General features: G+C 43.7%; 1 protein-coding gene across 1 annotated transcript in view; it reads left to right on the forward strand.

Moving 5' to 3' along the window:
* PDILT (protein disulfide isomerase like, testis expressed) overlaps window positions 1-25,448 on the forward strand; it is a 43,079-nt gene that overhangs the window by 3,174 nt on the left and 14,457 nt on the right. Inside the window, exons 2-5 of the mRNA XM_007087290.3 lie at window positions 4,874-5,077; window positions 17,199-17,405; window positions 23,271-23,404; window positions 24,242-24,379. Of these exons, the coding sequence (XP_007087352.1) occupies window positions 4,876-5,077; window positions 17,199-17,405; window positions 23,271-23,404; window positions 24,242-24,379 (681 nt within the window). The 5' untranslated portion in view covers window positions 4,874-4,875. The remainder of the gene's footprint in view (window positions 1-4,873; window positions 5,078-17,198; window positions 17,406-23,270; window positions 23,405-24,241; window positions 24,380-25,448) is intronic.

Here is a 25,448-nt window from a genome sequence, read left to right on the forward strand (position 1 = left end):
ATCAGCCTGGCCTGCACTCCGATGCTCTGCCATCCACTCAGGCCAAATGACTCGCTTTGGTTGATTTCATTTGACTGCGTGGTTCTCTTTTTTTTTTTTTTTTTTTTTTTTTAACGTTTCTTTTTGAGAGAGAGTGTGTGAGCAGGGGAGGGGCAAAGAAAGAGAGGGAGAGACAGAATCCAAAGCAGGCTCCAGGCTCCATGCTGTCAGCACAGAGCCTGATGCAGGGCTCAAACCCACGAACCTCAGGATCATGACCTGATCCAAAGTCAGGCACTTAACCAACTGAGCCACCCAGATGCCCCGATCGCATGGTTCTCAACCTACAGATTGCAAGACAGAATTATCTGTGACTATCAATGGCAACACATGGATCTCATTTGGACCCCAATTCAATCAAACTTTAAATTATGAGATAACTGGGTTAATTTTCACACTGTTTGGATATTTGATAAGAAGTTATTGTTCATTCTGTTAAGTAGGATAATAGTATTGTGGTTATGTTTTATTTAAAAAAAATACCTTTTAACGATTCATAATTCATTATTTATGGATGAAATAATGTTAAGATATGGGACTAGCTTCAAAACAGTTCAGGGCAGAAGTGATAAGAATGTAAACAAGATTGGTAGTGACAGTAAACCTAGTTGAATGATGCTGGAGGCACACCAACCAGTCTACTTTTGCATATATTCAAAATTTTCCAAATAGAAAGTTAAAAATAAAAGAATCATTTGGGGAGCTTTTAAAACATACAGATATCTGGGCACTACTCTAGTGATTCTGAATTAGTTGGTCTGGGTGGAGGCCTAGCATAAGTACTGTTTAAACATCTCCATGTGAATTTCAGGATAAGAAGTGCTAATGGAGCACAGGTTCTTTATCATATGCCCACAACTACCTTGGGAGGCAGGCACTACTCACTCATTCTACAGATGGAGATGCTAAGCTCTAATAGGGGACTTACAAATCTGAGGAGTCCAAGATCTAAGGTGTGAGTGAAGTGTAGGGGCATGGGCAGCATGGTGATTTAGATGCTAAGTTTGAGAACTTTTCAGGCAGAGAGGCAGATAATAAATACTTTTGGTGTCATTGGCCACATACAGTCTCTGTTGCAACTACTGAACTTGGCCATTATAGTTAAAGCAGCCAGACAATAGCAAAAGAATGGATGTGGCTGTGATCCAATAACACTGAATTTACAAGAACAGGCAGGGAGTCAGTTTGCTGAACGTTGGTTTACACCACAGGCATTGGGCTTAGATGTACCTGAGCCCACGTGCTCCTTCATCTACCTGTTGGGTGGTTTTGTATGAGTCTCCACCTTGGTGAAGGGGGCATCATAACTGTACCTACCTCATAGACATGCTGTAAGGGCTACCAAGATGGTGAAGGCAAAGCTCAAATACTAGCTTAATACATAATGATGTTACTTAGTATTATGGGCTAGCCTGGTACCGGGTACTGGGGCTGCAATGGTCAGCAAAGAGTCAGGGTTGGGGTTTCAGTGCAAAGGAGAAACAGGGTAGGGTCCCTGTGATACTGTGATTTGTAAGTGTTACACAAAATTCAGCCTAGGAAATTTGAAGATCTAATTGGTTTTATTAAGCAATTCATGACTCAGGCAGCATCCAATCTAGCAAGTAGAGAGATGCTCCCAGGGGTTGTACAAAATGGAAAGTTTTTATAGGCAGGAGAATGGGGCAACATGTTATTAGCCAACAAATGAAAGGATTGTTTCAGGCCAGAGCATCTTTTGTTGGGAAGGGAAAAGCATGTTTTTTTGTTGTTTCTGTTGTTTTTGTTTTTTTTAATCATGCAGATTATCTTACTACTGCTGATCAGGAAATTTCAGGTTGACTTTTAAAAGGCCACATTCCTATGTATACAATGTATACAATGGAATATTACCCAGCCATCAAAAAGAATGAAATCTTGCCATTTGTAACTACTTGGACGGAGCTAGAGTGTATTATGCTAAGCAAAATAAGTCAGTCAAAGACAAATACCATATAATCTCACTCATATGTGGAATTTAAGAAACAAAACAGATGAACATGTGGGAAGGAGAAAAAAAGAGAGAGAAGGAAACAAACCGTGAGAGACTCTTAAAGACAGAGTACAAACTGGGTGTTGATGGAGGGAGGTGGGTGGGGGATGGGCTAGATGGGGGATAGGTACTAAGGAGGGCACTTGTTATGACGAGCACTGGGTGTTGTATGGAAGTGATGAATCACTGAATTCTGTTCTGAAACCAATGCTGCACTGTATGTTAACTGACTAGAATTCAAATAAAAATTTTAAAGAAAAAAATTACAAATAGAAGGTCACATTCCTGGGGTAGGTTGAAACTGCAATTAAGTCTTGCTTCCTATGGGGGGGGTGCAAATTACTCTATTGGGGCTTGTTTTTCTTTTTTAACATAAATATATATATTTGGGCATTCAGATGACCACATACATTCTGATATTTATTTGGTCTTCATCCATAGTTCCTGGACCAAAACCCTTGGAATTTCCTGAGCAATAAAAGCAAAGGAGCATCTTTTGTTACAACATTTGGTCTCTTGTCTTCAGTTCCTAAAAAAAAATGCTTCCGAGCATAAACCACAGGGTACTCAGAACCCCTTTCTTTAAAAAACAAAACAAACCAAAAAAACCCATTCTTACAATTTGAGTCCTGGCTTGCAAGTGCCTGGTCCCTGCTGTGAGTTTCAAAGGCCTGCTTTGCAACCCCAAATCAAAAATCTGGCTCTGTTCTCTGTTGCAGCCTCAGCCCTCCCCTCCAAGGCAGGACTTGATTGAATGATGGAAGGTACAGGGTATCAGGGTGGGGGAGCCTCAGTTAATGTCTCAAAATATTGTCCACTGCACCCATTTTGCAGTGGGTCACTAGAGAGACAGTATATCATTTTGGTTAGGGGCATGGATTCTGTAGCTAGATTGCCTGGGTCTATGACCTATGAGCTGTGTGACCTTTCTGTGCCTTGTTTTATAGTCATTAAATGAGGATTATAATAATGCTATTCCTACCTCATAGGGTTGTCATAAGAGATGTGATGGCATGGAAGGCACTGGAACAGTGCCTGGCACATGACAAGTATGTTAAGTACCTTTTTACTCATAAAATTTAGAGCTAGAGTTGGTCACATTCTCTATATTTTAGGCCGAAAAATTACATTAGATCTATTTTTTAAAACCCTTCAGATAGTCTGACAAACCTATTTCCCAGGCAAAAATCATTTATTCATTCTTTCATGTATTTATTCTCACCACTTGTCCATTTTCCTACCATAAATACCAGGCGCTAGGACTACAGCAGTCAACAAAGAAGTTAAAATACTTATAAATTTAATCCGAAGGTGTGACGTAGAATACACCTGCTATAGGTCATTTCCTTTTCTTTCTTTCTTTCTTTTTTTTAAGTTTATTTATTTTGAGAGAAGAGAGAGCATGAGCACAGCAGGACCAGAGACAGAGAATCTCAAGCAGGTTCTGTGCTGGCAGTGCTGAGTCCAACACAGGGCTCCATCCCACAAACCATGATATAATGTCCTGAGCCAAAACCAAGAGCTGGACGTCTAACTGACTCAATCACCCAGGCACCCACTCCTACCTGCTATAGGTCTTCTTCTTCAAGACACTCAGGTAGTCCACGCTACACAGAGAAATAGCTCTATGCTTGAGGAGTACTTACAAAGATCTGAAGAGGTGATTCTATGCTCTAAATTGTTAGGGAAGACAGGAAGACATAATTAGGGAAAGTGGAACTTACAGAAAGGAAGCTTCTGATCCAGACCATTCTACCATTCTAACAATTAAAAAATGTAGAAAGAAAGAAAGAAAGAAAGAAAGAAAGAAAGAAAGAAAGAAAGAAAGAAAAGGAAAGAAAGAAAATGAAAAAAAAGGAAAGGAAAAGAAAAAAAGGAATGTACTTTTATAGGAAAGTACCTAGGATATATTTCACATTATGGAGTAAGAAAATCAGAACACTGAACAATATGCATAGCTGACTCCATTTATGTTTAAAATTATACATTCAAATGTGCATTTATATAGGAATTTTCAATATGTATAAGGATCCATTCCAAACTATTAATAGTAGCTTTCTCAGAGGTGGGACTATGGGAGACATTTTTATTTTCTACTTAACATGTTTTTATTGTATTGCTTGGAATTTTTACAAGTGTGACCTACAATTATGACTTAAAAAAATGTTTATTTATTTATTTTGAGAGAGAGAGAGAGGGAGGCAGAGGGAGAAAGAGAATTCCAAGCTGACTCCATGCTGTCAGCACAGAGCCCAACGAGGGGCTCAATTCCTGGTACCTCATGACGTTTAAAAGAAATATTTACAGTTGAGAAAAATTGTTCAAAAATCAAATGGGATACATGAATGAGAAGCGAGGTCACGAGCTTCCCATTATAAGGGGCATTCAAGCAGGAGCTGGAGGAGTGTGAAGCAGAAGCTGTGATGGGGAATTTACCCCTTATTTCTGGGGTCCAGAGGCTCATCCCAGGACTCTGGAGTGGGACTCATCTCTACAATAGTCTCACCTATTGCCTGGGAAGCCAGTGGGCTCAAATGCTGGCGTGTGATTTGGCTTCGTGGAGCTCTGAGCAGGGTCCTGCTGCTCTGAACTATCCCCGCACAGTTTACGTAGGGGCTGAGGTTAAGCTAACACTTTGCATCTCTTCCAGTGCTACTGCCATGTGTGGGCACTGCTAGGGAGCAGTGGGCCATGTTCAGGCCGTGTTCTCCATAAACAAACTGGCTAGGTGGGGAAGGAGAGTCAGGGAGGGAATGATGACGTGGTGCCCTGCCACCTGTGTTGATAAGGGCTCCTGTTCCTCCTTGTGGCCCTACAAAATAGCCATGGAGCTGCTATGGATCTCCCTGCTGCTGGCTGCCTCTCGCGGCTCCATTGTCCAGGGCTTCCCAGAGGAGGACGTCAAGGAAGCCAGCATCAACATATCCCAGCCTTTGCATATTGTGGAGGAAGGCAACCTGCTGGTGCTAACACCTGCTGGCCTGACCCAGATGCTGAACCAGACCCGCTTCCTCATGGTGCTCTTCCGTGAGTGTCCCCCACTCCTGGGTGATGGGTGATGGGTAGGGTGAGATCTATCTCTTTGCTCCTGGAAGCCAGCAAAGTTTTATATATTGCTGAACAGATGAGAACACATATTATTAACATATTTAAAATTAATATGGATATACTATCATTCCCGATTTCCAGATGAGAATGCTGAGGTCCAGGGATGTTAAGCAATTTGCAAAATACTACGCTTGATTTAGTCTTGATTTGTATGTTGCTCCTCTGTACCACTGAAGGTAAAAAGCCAACTTTTACTCATCAGTGTCTTTATATTCTGAAATTCAACTTTCCCCTCTGTTACGAGGGCAGGAGCATCCCGACCATACTGGATTGTTGTAAAGATTAAATGAGATAATATGTTAAGTGGTTGGAACACAAGCAGAGGGCAATAAATGGTGGCAGCTATGGGCAAGCTCTTGAGCAAAGATTTGCAGACCATCACCTTTATCTGAACTCTGCCTGTCTACTTTTGTTCTTTGGACTGTTGTTCTTCATTTCAGTGGACATTTCTTCTTTTCCCTGGGGCACTGGGCACAGAGCTGTGCTCTTGGGAGGGATTTTCATAACAGCTTTCACATAGTCAGTACTAACTGTGTGCTGGGCACTGTCCTTAGTGCCCCACAAAACGTTAAGTTAGTTGATCTTCACAACAACCCAGCATGGTGGCACCATTTGTCTCCCTATTTTATAGCTGAGGAAACAGAAGCTCAGAGAGGCCAAGCGATTTGCCCAAGGTCACAGAGCTCACAAGTGGGGACTACAAACCCTGTGCCACACCACTTCCCACGTGCAAGGATTGGGAGGATACAGAAAGTAGATGTCAACACTGGATTCCAGAATCCTGCCTCCAAAGCCACTCCTGGGAAATGTCTGGCTGTGTGTCAGTCCCCAAAGACCTGCTGCTGGGCTGTACCTGGCCTGACTAGCATCCAGATTCCCTGAAGCCTGGCAAGGACTCAGGTTCCAGAGCTGGGCAGTGAGGTACAAGTGCTGCCCCTTCTTGGTTTCTGCCCCTTTCCATGCAGCCCCTTCCCCTAAATTCTCTTCTCCTCCTCTTGGTTGCTGCTGTGGCATAGCCCTTTCTCCCTTCTGTCAGTTTGCCTTCCACTAACCCTGATGCCTCACAGGCTTCCTTTTCTCTCCAGTGTGACCAGTGCATGTCCTGGGATGAAGTTCAGTGCTTAGAGGTTCACGGTCCTAGGCTCAAACGCAGGACTCTGCCACTTACTGCTCAGATGACATTGAGCAGATGACCTGGATCACTCTGAGCCTCTCTTTACTTGGCTGTGAAATAGGGAATTTAGCAATAGGATATAATTCCTAGTGTGCTTCTCACAGTGCCTAGTGCATAATAAGAGCTTAAGAAATGTTTTGGCTGCCATTCTCTTTATCATTATTATTGGATTCCTCTGCACAAACATGCTAATAATTTCTCCCTTGCAGGTTGCTGTGGTGATGAAAATGGGTTCAAGTATGCAGTCATGAGTGCCTAGTGAGCACCCATTGGGCACAACTATTATTATTGCATTCTGATTCATCCTACTTTTACTCAGCTCTGCTCAGTGCCAGGCCTTGGGTGGGTCCGATGGGAGCCCCAGAGAAAAGAGGCCTTGGTTTCTGCTCTCCGAGACTTTGTAGTTGAATCCATACTCATGCCATTAGAATAGTCTGAACTGTATACACTGAGTGTCTCATGGAGAAGTGACAGCTTGGAATTGTCCTCAGAAATGGTTCTCCAAGCTGCAAACCAGCTGAGCAGCCTCCTCTGGCTTAACTCCTGCATTCTCGCATCCTAGAATGTGCTAGGGTCTCCAGTCCAATTCAAATGCATCTTGAAACTTGAAGGTTGGCCTGAAGTGAGAGAAATCTTCACTATTTGGCCTCCCAGTGATGCCCAGTGATGGGCAATCTTTAGCCAGAGCAGTGGAGTGAACCCTTTGGAATCTATTGTTACTGACATCAGTATTTACCAAAGACCACATGCCAAGCACTGGTAAATCCGAAAGTGTTTTTTGTTGTTGTTGTTGTTGTTGTTGTTGTTGTTTTTTATAACTTGACTCATCCACACACTTTGTCTATAGATGACATCAAGGTTTGGAGTAAAGTACACAAGTTTGGGAGCCAGGCAAGCGTGAGTGTAAAGTTCACTGCCATAAACTAGATATGTGGCCTTAGGTACATTTCTTTGTGTCTCACCTACTTTATCTGTGAAGTGGGAATAATGAAAGTGGTAGAGTCATTATAGGGATTGACTAAATATCTATGAAGGATCTGGCACATGGAAAATGCTCAGTAAATGAGTCTTCATCCTCCCGTGGCCCCAAACACATGATCAACTTTCTATCAGTTAGGACTGGGTTCAGCTTCAAGGAATAAAAAAAAAAAATCTGCTAATGATGACTTAAATCCAAGATTTATCTCATATTCTCATATGTAGACCAGGGATAGGCAATGAATGGCTGTCCTAGCAGCTTCACAGTATCAAGGGCCCAGGCTCCTCCTATCTTCTTGCTCCATTGCCCCTGATATATTGTATGTAGCTTGTGGTCACAAGATGGTTGTGGCACTTCTTGCATTGCACTGCACATTTTGCTAGGGAAAAAGAGGGACAGGCAAATAGCAAAAGGACAAAATACATGTCAGCCAAGTATGTTCCTTGAAAAAAACAAAAACAAAAAAAAACTTTTTCAAAAGCTCCACCAGTGACTCTTGTTATATCTTATTGGCTAGAACTCTGCCATGGCTATTCCTAAATGAGGAGTCTGAGATGGTGAATATTTTAGGTTTCTGTCCTCAATGGTTCAGGAAGCAAAGAGCTTGGGAATGGCTGATTCACAGTATTTGCCACAAGATCCAAGGTTGTAGGCTAATTTAAGTGTGCCAAACATCTTACTAGTTCTATGTACATTGTGGCTCGATTTTTAATGCTAGATGAATGAAGTCCTTTAATGAAACGAATTCTAAAAATGATTGCCCACCTTTGTACCCAAACTCTTTCATTGTTCTGATTTTGATTAGATATTTTAAAGATCACTGTGTTCGGGAAAGCTAACTGCTATAACAAATCCAAATCTAGTTTTGTAAAGGTTGATTTCTTAAATCTTAGTCTCAGGCAGGTCTGCAGAGAAACTTTGCTCCATACAGTCATTCAAGTGCCCAGGGTCCTTCCATCTAGTGACCCAAGCATCCCTTAGGTCCTAGGGTACTCCACTGAATCCTCTGCCTCCAGCCAGGAAATGGATTGAGAGACACAGGACATGCTTCTAGGCCAGGCCAGCCCTGGAAATGGTGCACATCAGTGTTATTCAAAGTGTGGTCTATGGACCAGCAATGCCAGCATCACTTAGGAGCTTGTCAGAATTGCAAAATACCAGGCCTTGCTCCAGACATACTGAGTCAGAGTCCCAGGTGATTCACATTCATATTACAGGGTGAGAAGCACTGTTTAACACCACTTCTGCCTGCATTCCAATGGCCACAGCTCTGCAAGAGAGGCTGGGAAACAAATTCCAGCAGTATAAATGAAGAGGCAAAAGAAACAGGTTTTCGGGAACCCGTGGCATTATCTGTCTTAATCACATTATGTAAAAGCCTTGAAACGGCTTTTGATTAAATGCAACCTGAAGCTGGGGTGGCTGAGAGGCAGCCGGGTGGTATAAGATCTTCTAGACATTGAACCACCAGGAATAGTTTTCTCTTCTGGGCAGGAATGTCAGCAACTGTTTCCTACATAGGGTTGGCTTTATGGGCTGTTTGGCTCAGGTTAAGTTTCCAAGGACAACTCATTCCCAAATCCAATAGGCGCTTGCCAGTCTTCACCTTCTTTGACCTAGAGTACTCCAATCTGAGACCCAACCAGAGTCCCTTCGCTCCTTGGTGCCCATGAGCCCATTCCCTTCTGGTTCCCTTTGATCTCTCTGGCGCACTTCTCAGTTCTTTATGGCTCCTCTTCTCTCCTGTTATCCTGAAATCAAGGATGTAACAGGCAGCCCATAGACACAAGATGGCCAGCAGGTGGGTTATGTTTGGGCCACACAGTGTTTTAATTTTTTTTTAAACGTTTATATATTTTTGAGAGAGAGGCACAAGTGGGGTTGGGGCAGAGACAGAGAGGGAGACACAAAATCCGAAGCAGGATCTAGGCTCTGAGCTGTCAGCACAGAGCCTGACACAGGGCTCAAACCCACAAACTGTGAGATCATGACCTGAGCTGAAGTCAGAACCTCAACCAACTGAGCCATCCAGGTGCCCCTAGGCCACACAATGTTTTAAAAATCGAGAGATTTCACAATTATAATTGAATTTACATCTGCTTTTAAAGAAATAGAAGATCTGGAGGCACAGGCTCACATTCTTGCAATGTGACAACTGGCTTAAGCTGAGTAGAGATTTTCCTTTTGGATCAGAAAACATGCCTGTTAGTTCGCCACATCTCTATCCAGCCAACCCCACACAGTCACACTCCCTGCCTCACCCCTGTAGCATTTGAGTCTGTGTCACCCCATCTGAAATTCAGGTCCCAGTCTCTTCTTATTTGGTGCGGTCTGAGGGATGTTACTTGAATCAGGAAATTCGGGCATGTGATGGCATCAGCTGCCCTGGGTCCCAGAGCCTCCTCAGCTGGCTTGTGCAGCCACTTCATAGCACCGTGGAACAAAAACACTCTTTTTTGTGCCTTTAACCTTGATAGTTCCCAGAAGGGAAAATGTGATTGTGTCATTTTTGCTTCCATCCAATGTGGAGCATTCCTGATGTGTAAAATTCCATCAAAATAGTTCTGAGACTCTGATCTCCATCTAGCCCAGGCTGTTAATGGTTTCCTTCAACCTTGGCACCAGGGTACATGCTGGGTTTTACTTCGAGCCCATGGAGTAAGATCTTGTAGGGGAGATCCAGTATGGGCTATTTGCACAAGCCTGCGAGCAGGGCAGGCATTTCCACTTTGTTGATTGACTCCTCCAGCCGGTTCCCCACATCTCTCATCCACCCCAGAATGTGGGCCAGCACTTACACATCTGTTTTATGGTTCCTTTCAGGGAAGAACTGAGAACCCTGCAGCTCTATTCCACCTGAAGTAGAACTGTAAGCTAATGGTTTGCACAGCTCAGACATCCAAGAAGAAGACCTCTGTCTTTTCTTTTTTGCAGTGGCCCTAATCTCTGATCCTGGACTCTCAATGTTGAGCCATACACTTTGCATGACACAACACACATCTCAACACACATTTACCCTTCCAAAAATGGTGCAGCAGACACAAAAGAAAAGGAAACTGTCCTGCCCACATAAGAATGCAAATCTCTGCCCAAGTGACTGCTCTGTTTTAATCAGGCAGAAGGGAGAGTCCATGGTTCTTCGGGGCTTTAACTGACATCTTATAATTCAGGGATTGACACTGAACCTGGGGCTACAGACAGAGTCAATCAATTTTACATTCCTTAATGACATTTAATGACCACCAATTTGAATACTTTAAACTTAAAGCATTCCCACCAGCAGGTATTTCAAAGCAGTAAACACCAGCAGAGATGTTGTTATCCAAAAGAGACAGTCAAGCTCATTACATCTGAATATTTGACTCCTTCCAATACTCAGTTTAAGTCAAAATGAGTTTTCAAAACCTGGCAGGCCTTCTAAAGTGACCTTTGGAAAATCTAATCCCTTGGGGAAAATATGATAAACAGTTTTTTCTAGGAATAAATGGCTCTTTACAACAAAATATCTTTCCAATATTGTCCCAGGGACATACTATATAGTAAGTCTCAAATCCTTAGTTGTTGCTCACTTCTTCATCTCTCTGAGGACTCCAGGCTCAAGAGTCAATTGTCAGTAGGACCCTTGCTCTTGCATGTCCCTCACATGTCTCAAATGCCACATGTGTTCAAAACAGGCCTCAGCATCTTTGATTTGCTCCCTACAACTTGCTTTTTCTCATGCCCTGCCTTAACTGATAGCACCACTATCCACCCAATGTCAAAATCATGAATCTCAAGGTCATTCTTGACTCTTCTCTTTTCTCACATCCAACCCATCACCCGCCAGGTCCTGTTAATACCACCTCCTAAAGCCCTCTGCACTCTCCAGATTTCGCATCCCCCTGCCATTGCCTTAGTTCAGGTCACTGTGTTCCCCACCTAAAACACTGCAGTAGCCTTCTCAAGGGTCTCCCTGCCCCCTCCAGTGCTGTCCCTACAGCACACCCAGAGGTATTTTTTTTTTCTGAAATCCAAGTCTGATTGGGTCACTTCCTGATTAAAAACCCTCAGTGATTCTCTAAGACCTCAAACTCCTTAACATGGCTACAGTGTCCTCTGCTTGGTCTAGACTTGGCCAACTTCCCCACTTCATTTGAGAGCTATGCTCTAGTCCCTGAATAATTTGTGGTCCTCAGGTAGGCCACACTGGCTCAAGCTTCAGGGCCTTTGCATTTACAATCCCCTGTGCCCGCAGTGTCCTTCTTATACTACCTCATCTGGATTGTGAGGTTTAAGCTCATGAAGCCACCTTCTCAGGAGGCTGTGTCCACCCTTACTCCCACCTACACTGACTGGCAGGCCCTCCCATGCCGACACAATCCTGTGTACTCACCCTTTCATAGCATTTGCTAAACTGTATTGAAATGGCTTTTAAACTTGTGGGCTCCATGGGGGGGCAGAGGCCAAATCTCATTCATCTCTTGATTAGTAACATCTGGCATTGTACATGGTAGGCCTGCATGAAATGTTGAATGAATGAGTGAATGAACTGAACTTGCCTTTGGCCATAATGTTCTGCATGAATGAGGCAAGGAGAGAAGGGTAGGCTACCTTTAGTGGGGAGAGGCCAAAATGAGATTCATCAGGAGCTGTGTCTAGGGTCATTTAGGAAGTGCCTCTAAAGCAGAGATGGCAAGAGTCCTGGGAACAGGTTAGACGATGATAATGATGATGATGAAGATGGCAATATGGATAAAGGATGGTGATGAAGATGAAGAAGATGATGATAATGGCCATTTGTTGAGCATATGTATTCCAGGCACTGTACTTGGTCTCACCATCTCCATCTTACATTATGAGGTAAAGACTTCTTAGAAAGGCTGGAAAATTTGTTCAAAGTCATACAATTGATAAGTGGTACAGCCTGGATTTTAGACAAGGTCTGACACCAAATGTACAATCCATCTTACAAAACTGTGCTGTAACTGAAATATTTATTTAGCGACTTACTTATTTTTCATTCATTCATTCATTCATTCATTCATTCATTCAATATTTATCAAATACCTGTTATGTGCCAGATAGACTTCTAGGCACAAAACAGATGGACATCCTTGCTTCGTGGCACTTAGGTCCTAAAGAGGGGAGACCCAAGATAAACAAATAAGTAAAAAATATAGTATGTCTTATGGTTAAAAGTGTTATGGAGAAAAACAGAAGAGCAACAGGAAGTGCAAAAAGTTAGTGGAAGTGACGCTGCAAGTTTATTTAGGGTGGTCTGGGAAGGTAAAAATTCAGCAAGGAACTGAAGGCAGGAAGGCAGCAATCCATGCAGATAGCAGGGAGGAGCGCATTTCAGGCAGAGGGAACAGCAAGTGTGAAGGCCCTGGGTGGGAATGTGCCAGGATGGCTAAAGCTGAGGTGCTAAAGAAAGTAGGAGATCAGATCAGAAAGGAAGTACAGTCCTTTAGGGCCTTAAAGGCCATTATGATGGTCAGAGGAATTTGTTGGCTGACCCTTGAGGAACTAAAAGGGACGGATTACCATCCCGAAGTTCCTATCATCTGTGAGCACTTCTATACACTATACTGGCCCTATGGAATGGGAGAGGATTATTCTCAGAATACTTTTCCATGCTTGATCTGGAGCTCGGTCTAAAGTAGGGTTTCTCATCCTCAGCACTACTGACACTTTGGCTGGATCATTCTTTGTTGTGTGTGTGTGGTGGGCGGGGGATGCACTGTAGGATGTTTAGTGGTATCCTTCACCTCTACCCACTGGATTCCAGCAGCACTCTAGTTGTAACAACCAGAAATGTCTCCAGATATGGCCAAATGTCCCCCATTGAGAACCACCATCTAAAGAAAGGCAGACTCCAGTTGCCTGTGCTGGGAGCTAATCTCCAGTCCCTACATTCACATTTCCCCATCCACCAGCCCCTCCCCTGATTCACACTGGCTTCTCAGAAAAAGGGAACCCAGGGTTATCTACTAAAGACCCAGGCAAATATTGATCCTAGGTCCATTAGCCATTAACACATCTACACATCACACAGACATTCAGAGACCAATTCCCTATTGCAACATGACCCTGGGTCTCATTTGCTTACACTAAAATCAATGTGAGAGCCACAGAATAGGCCCAGGCTTATACTGGATGACTTGGTGCTAGTCACCCTTGTGTCTCTTTCCCCAAGAACCAGAAGATCTGCTGAGGATCCTGACATTTCTATAAGACTCCCCCTTCCCAGAGAGAACCTAGTCAGAGCAAGATCAAGGGTTCCCCCACCTATGTCATCAAAATAGTTAATGTTTTTCAGGCACTTTTGTGCCAGAGCTTTGAACACCTTGTCTTACTGTGTAGGATCATCTTAAGGTATAGGATCTATTAGTATCACCATTCTGTAGATGAGGAAACACAGGCACAGAGATATTTAAAAAAACAACCTCCCTGAACTGCAGGTGCTGTAAACCACCATAACTGTCTCTGTTTTATGAAACAACCTAATGAAGTTCAATGAGTGCCATATAGTAGTATGTGTCAGACAATGAACTCTCTCTAGGTAGAGCTTAGGACCCAAAGAAGGCTGTACTTGCAAGAAGTCTCAGGCTCCCAGCAGAGGGCTCCCTACACACCCACAGCCCACTGGGCTCCACTCTGCCCAAGCAACAATGTACATCTGAATTGTTACCATACCCCAGCCAAACTGGCATTTCCAGTTGGCCAGGGCAGGACATAGGCACCAAGACCTGAGGAGTGTACACATTGATTTCATCTTTACAAGCTTGGAATTCAAGGTTCCAGAACCACAGGGGTAAAACTGATTTGCAAATTTTAAAAAGAAACCAGAAGACAGGACTGTACATTATAAAGAGTGGATTTGGCTCTACAGATACTCTCTGTTCTGATGGAAACCACCTAGAGCAGGGGAGATGGAAAATGCATCCCATCCCTCCCTCCAGGAAAAGAAATCTTTTTCAGATCAGCTAACCTATATGGTCAGTTAGAGCATGAATCTGGGAGTCATCCAGTCTTGGAGCTGAATCTCAGCCTAACTGTGTACCAGCCATAAGACCTCTGGATTTCCATCTCTTGTCTGTAACATTCCTCACCTGGAATGGTAGATAACTCAGAGGTTGTTATGAGGATTAACCAGGATAAAGCATGTAACATTTAGCAAAGTGATTGGCACAGTGAGTGCTCAATAACTTGTAGTTGTTGTTACCTTGTTATCATTACTATCATCACCATCATCACCATCACCATCACCACCATCATCATCATCAGTGGAGTCATCCTTGACCTCTTTTCTTCACTCACACTCTACATCCAATCTATCATCTCCTCCCGCTTCTCTCATCTATCTCCAGTCACCTCCTCCTTCAAAATGTCTCCAGACTTTGACCAGTTCTTACCCCCTCCATTGCCATCACTCTGGCTCAAGTCATTATCACCTCTCACCTGGATTGTTACAGAGGCCTTCCACTGGTCTCCCTGGATCCACCCCTTTCCCCTTCGGTCTAATGTTCATATAACATTCAGTACAATCCAGTTAAAAATAAGTAGGATCATATCTAACTCTGCCCCAAACCTTCCAGTATCTTTCTACAACCCTCAGAGAAGGGGTTATTCAGGGGCCAACAAGGTCCTATGTTATCTGACCCTGACACCTGTCATTCTGCTCCAGGCCAGACTCCTTGTCATTCCTCAAACATGCTGCACATACTCCCACCTCAGGGCCTTTGCACTTATGGTTCCCTGCCTGGAAGCTCTCTCTCTCTAGATATCCACATAGCCTGCTTCCTCACCTCCTTCAGTCTTTATTAAAATGTTGTTTCTCAGTGAGGCCTCCCTTAGCCTCCCTACTTAAACTTAATCCCCCTGACACTCCCAACGTCCAGCTGTGCTTTTTTTTCCATTTAGCACTTAGCATCTAATATAGCATATATTTTATTTCTTTACTTGTTTATTTTCTGTCTTCCCCAACAAGAGCAGGGATTTTTATCTATTGGTTGTTAAATCCCCAGTACCTAGAACAGTGTCTGACACATGGCAGATCCTAAAAAGGATTTGTCAAATGAATTGTGAATGACTGGATGAATGGACAGATGAATGGGTGGATGAATCTCCAAGGCTATTATTGTTAGATCCTGTCCAGCTAGCTTTCAGATCCCAGCATTCCAGCTATTATAGACTACTTCTCTCATTTCTTCCATTCCGGATACTCAAGAGCACTGGGCTGTGGGTGGAACTTCTAAAAGCTCCATCATTTGGACAATCATTCCATGTGTTTCCCTTGCCCTGAGCTGCTTCCCTTAGAGACTCAGATTTGGACAGGAAGTCAATCAGCAACCCTGAGCCAGGCAGGGCCAAATCCACAAGGAAGCCAGGGGAGAGGCCTGAGGGCCTGAGCAGCTGGCAACAGGCCAGGACCTGTTGGTGGTGATGGATTGGGGGCAGTGGGTATCGAAGGCAATGACGGTGACAGAGCAGGCAGTGGAGAGGCGAAAAGTCCCACTTCCTGTTCACTGATTGGGAATTTAATGAAAACCATCATTCACTTTCGGGTTCCATCGCAGAAGCAGGTGTGCTGACTGATAGCGGGGCGTGTTCCAGTTGTCCTGAAGCAGGCTTTCTGGGTTTTGCTTTACAAAAGACCTCTCTGTTGGACTTGGAATTTGCCCAGGCTGTGGAGGTCACTTGCACTTTTTCCAAGTGCTCCAGATGGACAGGAGAGAGGTGTGGGGGCTGAAAATGGGAATGTGTTCTGACTTGAAAGGGAATCAATGACCCCCCTGCCCTGGCTCAGTCCATCTGCCACAGACATCAGGGCACTGAGGGGCCTGCAATCTCAGTGTTATCAGGAAGAAGGAAGGCAAATGTGAGTGCCTTTTCGTCCCCTCTCATTTAGGCCAGGAAGGCCTTCTTCTGCCAGGATCACATTCCAGCTCCCTGCGGCCATTTTCCAGAAAAGGGCTCCCTACTCCTAAACCCCCACCCCCAATGCCCAGCAATATGAGGGGCCAAGGAATCTTAATTGAGAGTGTGAGGTCTCTTTGACACCACCAACCCCAAAGGACAGGATTAGAAAGAGTAGGGGACCATCATAACCTCTCCCCACCCCCATCTTTCTCACACCTGACCTCGCTTGCTTGAGAGTCCCCTGCAATATTACATGCAGCTATAGGGCAAATGGAGGGGCTCAATTTGGCCTGTAACTCCAGGATTTTCTACCAGATGGTGCGCATGTCCCCTCATTCTTTTCCCTAGAATTTCTGACCATAGAAACTGCTCAATAATAATGGTAGTAATAATAATGCATTAGGTCCTTACCATGTGCCAAGCATTGTGCTAAGGGTTTAACATGCCAATATTGGTTACAGAGCTGATTTAGTGGTTCCAAATCCTGGCTATATCTCACTGCCATGTGGCCCTGGGCAAGTAGGACATTTTGCTGCCAATCAGTTTCCTCATCTATAAAATTCATATAATAACCATACCTACCCCATAGGATTAGATGGCTCAATCCATGGAAATCCCTTAGAAATTAATAGGCAACATATAATTGATTGCTAAATAAGTCTTATTTGACTGACAACTCTATGGGGTAATCACAATTATTTTTTTCATTTTACTCATGAGGGAAGTGAGACTCACAGAGTTGGAATGAATTGCCCAAAGTTGTATTACTTCCAGTGTTGTTGAGCCCACAGAACCCTGATGCACCTCCCAAATGACCAATTTCACAAAATATGTGTCTCCCATCCTGTCATGTTTCTGAAAATTTACCTATTACAGCATAGCGTGAGGAAGGCCCAGGAGCTAAGCAAGTGAAACCGAGCCTCCTCCCTGAGAGATGGGGAGTAAGAGAGGCTCTAGCAACTTCTGACTTATACTGGCTTTTTCAGATAACCCATCGTCCAAGCAATCCAGGAGCCTGGCTGAAGAGCTGGGCAAAGCGGTGGAGATCATGGGCAAAGGCAAGAATGGGCTTGGCTTTGGCAAAGCGGACATCACAGTCGAGAAGGAACTTCAAACGGAGTTTAACGTTAAGGAGGCCCCAGAGTTGAAGCTGTTTTTTGAGGGCAACAGGTCAGAACCCATCAGTTGCAAAGGTAATAGTGGTTGTGTGTCAATCAAGGCAATGCTAGCTGTGGAAACACAAACACCAGTATTTCAGTGGTGTGAAAGTATTACAAGTTTACTCCTTGCTCATGTAGAGGCCAATTGGCAGTCAGAGGGTGGAGGTGGGGGAGTTCTGCTCCCCAAGTCTTTCAAGGACCAAGGTTCCTTCCAGCTTGTGGCTCTGCCCTCCCTTAGGGCCCCTGAGGCCTCCACCATTTTCTCTCTATCTAATAGTTGGGGCAAGGAGCCAGAGGGTTGCCAATGGTAGTGTTGGTGACCCAAGCTTGGAAGTGGCAAACATCATATCTCTTTCCATTGACCAAAATTCTATTACATGGTCCCAGTCAACTGAAAGGCTGGGCAATATGGCCCTGATCTGTGTCCATAAGGAAAATAAGTTTTGGTGAATCCATAGCTGCCTCCACTACAGTTGTATCTCAGCTGGTGGGTTCTAGAAGTACCATGAGGTGGGATAGTGAGATGCATAGCTCATAAACTCCCAGAGACCAGAGAGTGAGTTCCTAACTCCACTACCTACCTACTATCCCAATCTTCTACTTTAGAATGATTTTGACAGGGTCCCAGGACAAGGAAGCACTGGTTGACCAAAAGGGAGACTGGGAGATGATGAAACAAGACAGATTTGGGACAGAGTGACTACCAACCACTTTAGTTTCTATCATCATCCACTTTGTTCATTAACTTGTTCATTCACAATGATCTTACTGAGAAACTACCATGTGTTAAGACCTATATTGGTGTTAAGGATGCCTGAAGATTTATATGTCTCAGTGTGGTACATGGTAGGTCCTAATTTTTTTAATGCTAAATATATAAATGCATAAATGTGTGCAAAATTGGATGGATGGATGGATGGATGGATGGAATGAAGCTGACGAATGCCAATGTGCCCAAGACAGCCTGTACTATGTTGGGAGAATGCTCCCCTTATATGTATGAATGACTGAGTCAGGAAACTGAGATAGTCTTTTGCAGGGTCTGACATTTAGCAGGTCTGCAATAAGCCTGTTTCAGTTTTGTTGACAAAAACCAAAAGGGCCCAGAGAGTGCCATGACCTCCAGGAGCTGCAGGATACCTTGCGGTTCTCAGAGTGGACACAAGGAGGAATGAGGCACAGACTAGACTTTCAGGGGAAGGTGCAGCAAAAGCACCTACCTCAGGGCAGATTAGAAATAAGACCCAACAAGACCCAGCAGTGTAGTGGCTCATAGCCGGCCTATGGGATAATGAAGAGGCAGGGGGAGGGCAGAGAAGAGATGGAGAGAGTAGACAGGAGCAGTGAGAAAAGAAACACAGTGACTGCTGCTTCCTAGGGATATACTGAGTGACAACTGTCAACAATGGTGACTCAATGATCCCAAGACAGGAATCTTTTGTGATGTGTTGGCTTTGGGGAAGGTGGTGAAGAAATGAGAGACACTGGTTATTTTGTTGAAGTCTATATCTGCTTATGGAGTGGCTTAGGTTCTGGGGTGCCCTCACCTCCTAAAGGCCAGGTGAGGTCTGACTTCTTTTTGAGGCAATAAAGGTGACAATGTGGCGACTTCCAGACTGTCTGAGCCCCTTTTGCTAGAAGCCAGTGCCTGGGACCTCCTCTGCCATACAGAAAGCTGCATCACCACCTCCCCCAGGAAGTCTCCTTTGACTGCCCAGGTCAGGGTGCCTGCCCTCCTCTGGGCTCCCACAGCACCTGTGCTTCCTCCTTCAAGGCCTTTACTTCACAGAACTGTATTTGTACTTAGTTGTCTGGTGAGAGCACAGGGTCAGGAGCTGATCTCACTTCCTTTCCCGGGTCCTCTGAAGAGGCTGCCAGAACTGGCACACACCAGCTGGCTTTAAATCCTTACTACATGCCTGAAGAACAATCACTTCCTCTGTCAAATTTTACTTTCCTCATCTGTAAAATGGGGATGGTGCAAGTATCTACATCCAGGAGTTGCTGGTTAGATGAAACAAGTTTATAAGGCACAAGCCCTGACACATATCTGAACCATTTACTGTGTTCCACCACTGTTCTGGCCCCCTTTTCAAATGTCACAGCCCAGTGTAGGGGCTGGGGAATCCGAGGCTTAGAGAAGTGGAACAACAACTTTCTCAACAATCCCCAGCTAATAAGCACTGCAGAAAACAAATGTTTTCTGTGAGGGACCAGACAATCTCTTTCACAACTACTTAACTCTGCTGATGCAGTGGAAAAGCAGTTCCACATAAATAAATGGGTGTGGCTGTGTTCCAATAAAACTTTATTTATAAAGGCAACTGGCAGGTCAGATTTGGCCCATGGGCTGCGGTTGACCAACCCCTGCTGTGCATTGTGCTGCACTCTTAAGTAAATGGCAGATGTGGTCCTTATTATTATCAAACCATTAGTTTCCTGACCCTTGTGCAGTGCAGGGACACTTAGGTTCTTCATGAATAGTTTTTGAGTTTGAATGGGATGGAATTGCAATTGCCCCACTGCAGGCAGACTTGGGACAAGGAGCCAGCCCATATTTCTACTAGGTTTGCCCATCCCTCTTCTTCTTTAGTATTACCCCCAACCAGGGAAAGAGGCAGTGGGATACTGGGAGGGAACCAGGGCCTAGACTTAGGACAAACACTAGTTATGAGAATTTGAGCCAGCCTTCCAATTCCTCATTTCCTAAATAGGATGAATACTGTCAGTTCTGCCAACTTGACAGGGCTTCCCTGAGCTAAGACAGGCAACAGAGCTCTGCTAGTCTCCTGCCCCAACTTCTATGAAAACTTCCCCATGTGGGGGTTAGTCCTTATTGGGTCAAAGCTATAGTTCTGGTTCTCTTCTAGTCTCCCAAGGATTAATGGTGGGAGACTTGGCCATGGCCTCCTCACTGGAGGGAGGGAAACTCAGGTTGGCTTCAGGGCCTCAGTTAATGATGCATTCATAGCTTGTGCTTGGAAATATGCAGTGGAACGACAGCCCCAGTCAATTATTAACATAACATTCACACCTCAGTTGTTACCATGTCCTCTGGCTCAGAGTCAAGAGTCAGGGGAGACACATGGCCAGTGGGGCAGTGACTGATCTGCAGACACTCAGGAACAAACTATTTATCAAGTTAAGAGCTACCTCAGTCCCATGGGATCCAGAGGGGCAAAGAGAACTCAGACATCCCAGAGAAGATGATCTGAGATCAAATTCCTTTAAGCTAGCTTATCTTATAATTCATTCACCTCATTCATCCATTCTGTAATTATTTCTTGAGCACCTAGTATGAGCCAGATGGTTACAGGAGCTAGCGAGCAAGCTAGACAAAAATTGTAGTTTCAGAAAAAGATAGACTCAATGAAGAAAATGTAATAGATCATAAAATAGAAAATGATATGATGGGGAGGAGGGTGGCGGTAAGAAAAGTCCAAATCTAGGACTAATAAGCCAGAGGAGATGCCCTGATTGCTGAGGAAAAGGCAGCACAGGTGGAGGGACTGGTGGGTGCCAAGGCCCAGTGTGCCGGGGGAAGAGGGCATGGCTGCCGTACAGACAGCAGGAGACAGTGGCACATGAGATCAGCACTATGGTTCTGATGACCTGAAATTCAATGGACTCGGAGGGCTTTTTGTTCACCTTTTTTGGTATTTTTGGGACTTTGAAACCAGTTCCTTTCAGAGCACTTACAACATTTTTTTTTTCAGACAAATGCCTGTAAGAGAAACTATTTCCATAATTTGTGCCTGCTTCTTTCTGAAAGATGGCTTAGAACATAGAATAGTCTACATGAATGTGAAAATAGAAACTCAGCCTTGGGGCTAGATCCAGGAGGAGAGGGGGACTGCCACAGGGTGGAGTGCCGTGGTCTGAGGCTGGCATGAAGCCTCCCCCCTCTCTCTCTGTCCCTTGAGGCCAGCACATCGTCCTTCTATGAACTTCTATAGGCCTGACTCATTGTGGCTTTTAAAATGGCCTAATTGGTATCTACTAAAGCTGAACGCAGCATCCCCTATGACCAGAAATTCTACTCCTGGGCATGTACCCAATAGAAGTGCATACAACGTGCCCCCAGAGACATGCATGAAAATTAATTAACAGCCCCAAATTTGGAAACAACCCAAATGCTTACCAACAGAGGATTGATAAATTATAGAATATTTACAAAACACAATGCTACACAGCCCGTGCAACAGCCCATGAATCTCACAAATGTAACAAAGCCAGACCCCAAAACACACACTGTGATTCCATTTATACGAAATTCAAGAGCAAGCAGACTAATGCATGCTGTTGGAAGTTAGAATGGTGGTTACCCTTAGGTAGGGGTGTGTCAGGGGCTAGGAGAGGGCCCAGTGGGGACTTGTGAGAGCCTGGCAATGATCTATCTCTTGATCTGGGTAGTACGCAGGTGTGTTCATTCTGCAAAAATTCCTAAGACTATACATTATAATTTGTACACCTTTCTGTATGCAAATATACTCCACTGTAAGTTTTTTAAACTTATATTGTTTATATTTATATAAACATATATATTTATATGTAAGCAAAGATGCTGAAAATAGAGTCCTTTCCAGTCGATTTACCACCTGACATGCATTCATCAAGCTGCATGCAGCAATTTGTCCTGCACAGACTGCTTGCTCTGCCTGGAAGCCTTTCCCTCTCCTTCCTTATCCAATTTCCTTCTTATTGTTACCTTCTTATTGACTCATTTGCATCCTTCAGTTTTCAGCTCATAAGTGATTTCCTCCAGGAAACCTTCCTTGAATACACAGTCTAGGTCATGTATCCTTGCTACAGGCTCATAGAACTTTGCTTTTGAATACCTACTTTGAGTGTGATTATATGCTTGTTTGTGTAATTATTTGACAATTGTCCTAGTCAACAGAACGAGAGCTGCAAAACAGTGTGATTGCGTTTGTTTCTGCTCACCATTATATCCCCAGGACCAAGCACAGCACTCAATAACATAATAGGTACTCAGCACATATCTGTCAAATGAACGAATGAGTGAAGGAATGAATGCTGAGTGAAGGAATATGGGCCTATAGATGTAGTCCAAAGCTACTTAAAACAAACACTGCTTTATCTCATAAACTCAATTTAAATGCTTCATTTTATTCTATAGTAATCTTTGATAGAAAATAGTATTTTATGGTATCTACCATCATGTGGAATTGATGATTCTAGCAAACATATGTCTATAGCTTCATGCACATTTTGGCACACTATTAAGTCTCCCCAGACATGGTATATGTGTCCCAATTTTAGAAGCTAAGATTTTGCTGTGCTTAGCACCTCCCATATGATAGCTGAGAAATGGAAGTCATGACCCTATGACCTTCATGAGAAGATCTCAATGAGAAGTTGGAGGCATAGGCAATAATGGAATTTTCCCAAAGTCACAAAGCTAGCTGCTATTTTTATTTACATTTCATTCATTTATTTTTTTTAAATAAATCTATCTTCCTGTCACTTTGGAAGGTAGGTAAGAAAAGAAGAGAAGGCATGCTTCCTCTTGGGTTTGATTCCCAGGTGCACTAGTAGAATGGCCATTGGAAAGTCAAACCTCAGTTTTCTCTTCTGCAAAATGGGGAGGGTAAGAGTATCTATCCCATATGGTAGTGTTGTTTTGGGGATATAATATATGCAAATTGCTCAGCAGAGTGCCTTGTTCTTGGTAAGTGCTCAATGAAGTTTAGCTGCTGCTGTTAATGTTCATGCCTTGGTACTGGGGTGGGAAGGAGTAGAAGGACTGACCTTGGCCTTTAATGTGTGGGAGTCCAAGACTGAGATGCTTCTGCTCATTAAACTTGGAAAAAACAAGTCTTGCTCCAGTTTAAGAGGAAACTGCTATGAGATCCACTTAACTGTCTCTGTTTCCAGGAGTGGTTGAATCTACTGCCTTGGTCGTTTGGTTGAGAAGACAAATTAGCCAAAAAGCATTTTTGTTCAATAACACCCAGCAGGTGTTAGATTTTGTGAAATCCAGGCCCTTGGTCATCATTGGCTTCTTCCAGGTACTGGGGTCAAGAGGTGGGAGGTGACTTTTCAACTGGTAAGGATCCTGTGTCTGGGAAGGGGGGGTGAGGAGAGGTCTTCCACTTGGGTTAATCCCATGCCCATTCTTCCTTTTCCAACAAGCTGTTTTTCAAGGGTTAAAATGAAGAAGGAAAGAATGGAAGGTGAAGTGGTAGGAGATGCTAACCAGAAAGGTGGACAGGAATGCAGAGAGAGGAGAGGAGACTGACATTTATTAAATTGGTTTTGATAGTATAACTGATCTTTTGGAGGCCCATTTAGAACATCACTGAATAATAAATAATTTGCAAATTGTTTTTCCTTGTGCAAAATGAGTTTCTTTTATGTCTCTACTCATGTCCTGTAACTCTGATGATTCTTTCCTTCCCCCAGTAGAAGTCAGAACTTTGGCATTATATTTTTACATAGGAAGAATATGTGCCTCTTTCTGTCTCATTTCACTTTTCAGCCCCAAGTTTCTCATATTTGGTGATCCATGTGGCCAGATCAGTCGCCTCTTCTGAAAGCGATTAAGGAATAAATGTTTAAGTCTAAACCTGTGTGTTTAGAACAACCTTATTATAAATAATTGGAAAAAATCAAGTTTATCAATTCTCTTCATTAATCTCTGTGGAGTTGTCTATTTTGGGCTTAGTCATAGCCATATAAGTATTCTGAGTATGAAACATCCATGAAAAGGGATTTAGGGGACCCAGGAAAACCCCAGAACTTGGAAAGGTGAGGAGACAAATTGGTCACCATTTCCACCTTGACCTTAAATAAGCCAGGTATTTTGCTTTCTACCAAAGCCTTACCCAACATCCTTCCCCAAACAGGATTTAGAGGAAGAAGTAGCAGAGTTGTTCTATGATGTGATCAAAGACTTCCCAGAGCTAACGTTTGGAGTGATATCAATTAGCAATGCCATTGGGCGTTTCCACGTCACCCTTGACAGTCTTCTGGTGTTCAAAAAGGTAAGATTTTTATTCTATTGCTAGTGAAGTGTCTCCAGTTCAAAATAGTGTACAATGCATGTATCTATAGGCTTTGGGCACAAATTCTAGTTCTGCCACTTGTGAACTAAGTGGCATTGGACTAGGCAGCTGCTGTGAGATCACACAGTTTCCTGGAGTTTCTCTGGCCTTTCTAGACATTTTATTTATTTTTTTTTAATTTTTTTTTAACGTTTATTTATTTTTGAGACAGGAAGAGACACAGCATGAACAGGGGAGGGTCAGAAAAAGGGAGACACAGAATATGAAGCAGGCTCCAGGCTCTGAGCTGTCAGCACAGAGCCCGTCGCAGGGCTAGAACTCACGGACCGCAAGATCATGACCTGAGCCGAAGTCGGCCGCCTAACCGACTGAGCCACCCAGGCGCCCCTAGACATTTTCTATTTTAAGCTTCTCCTCCTCTTCTTGATCAGTAAATGCCATTCATTAAGGCTCAGTCCTCTACCTTGTGTTTTCTTCTGGTCCATCCTCTCCCACCCACCCTCCAACAGCAAATATTGTTCATACAATCATGACTTAAAAATCTCCATCTCCACCCAGACTTCTCTATCTCCAGACTTTCATATCCATCACCAACTGTCTCAATATGACCAAGCCTAACACAATCTCCCCTCCAAATCCTCTTACAGTGTTTTCTCCCCTCTCAATGAATGGTGTCACCATTTCTCCCATATGAGCAAAGTCAGAATACCCAGGCATTATTCTAAAACCTCCCTCTCCTCCACCCTTCACAACCAGTCCATCACTCCAATCCTATTTATTTTAAGTCTAAAATATCCCTTGAATCTATCTATTTAGCTATATTACTACTATCCTAAGTCAAGTGACCATGATCTCCTATACCCTAATACAACATCTACCCAACTGGTCTACCACAATCTCTCTTGTACTGTAAAGAACAATCTTTCCAAAACTCCCACTGATGGCCACCTGCCTCCTTCCCACTGGAAAGCCTTTTAATGGCTTCCTATTATTCTTGGGATAAAGACTCAAGTCTCCAATAAGACCTACATGGCCTTTCACAGCCTAG

The sequence above is a fragment of the Panthera tigris genome, chromosome E3 (assembly GCF_018350195.1).
Source record: "Panthera tigris isolate Pti1 chromosome E3, P.tigris_Pti1_mat1.1, whole genome shotgun sequence".
NCBI lineage: Eukaryota > Metazoa > Chordata > Mammalia > Carnivora > Felidae > Panthera > Panthera tigris.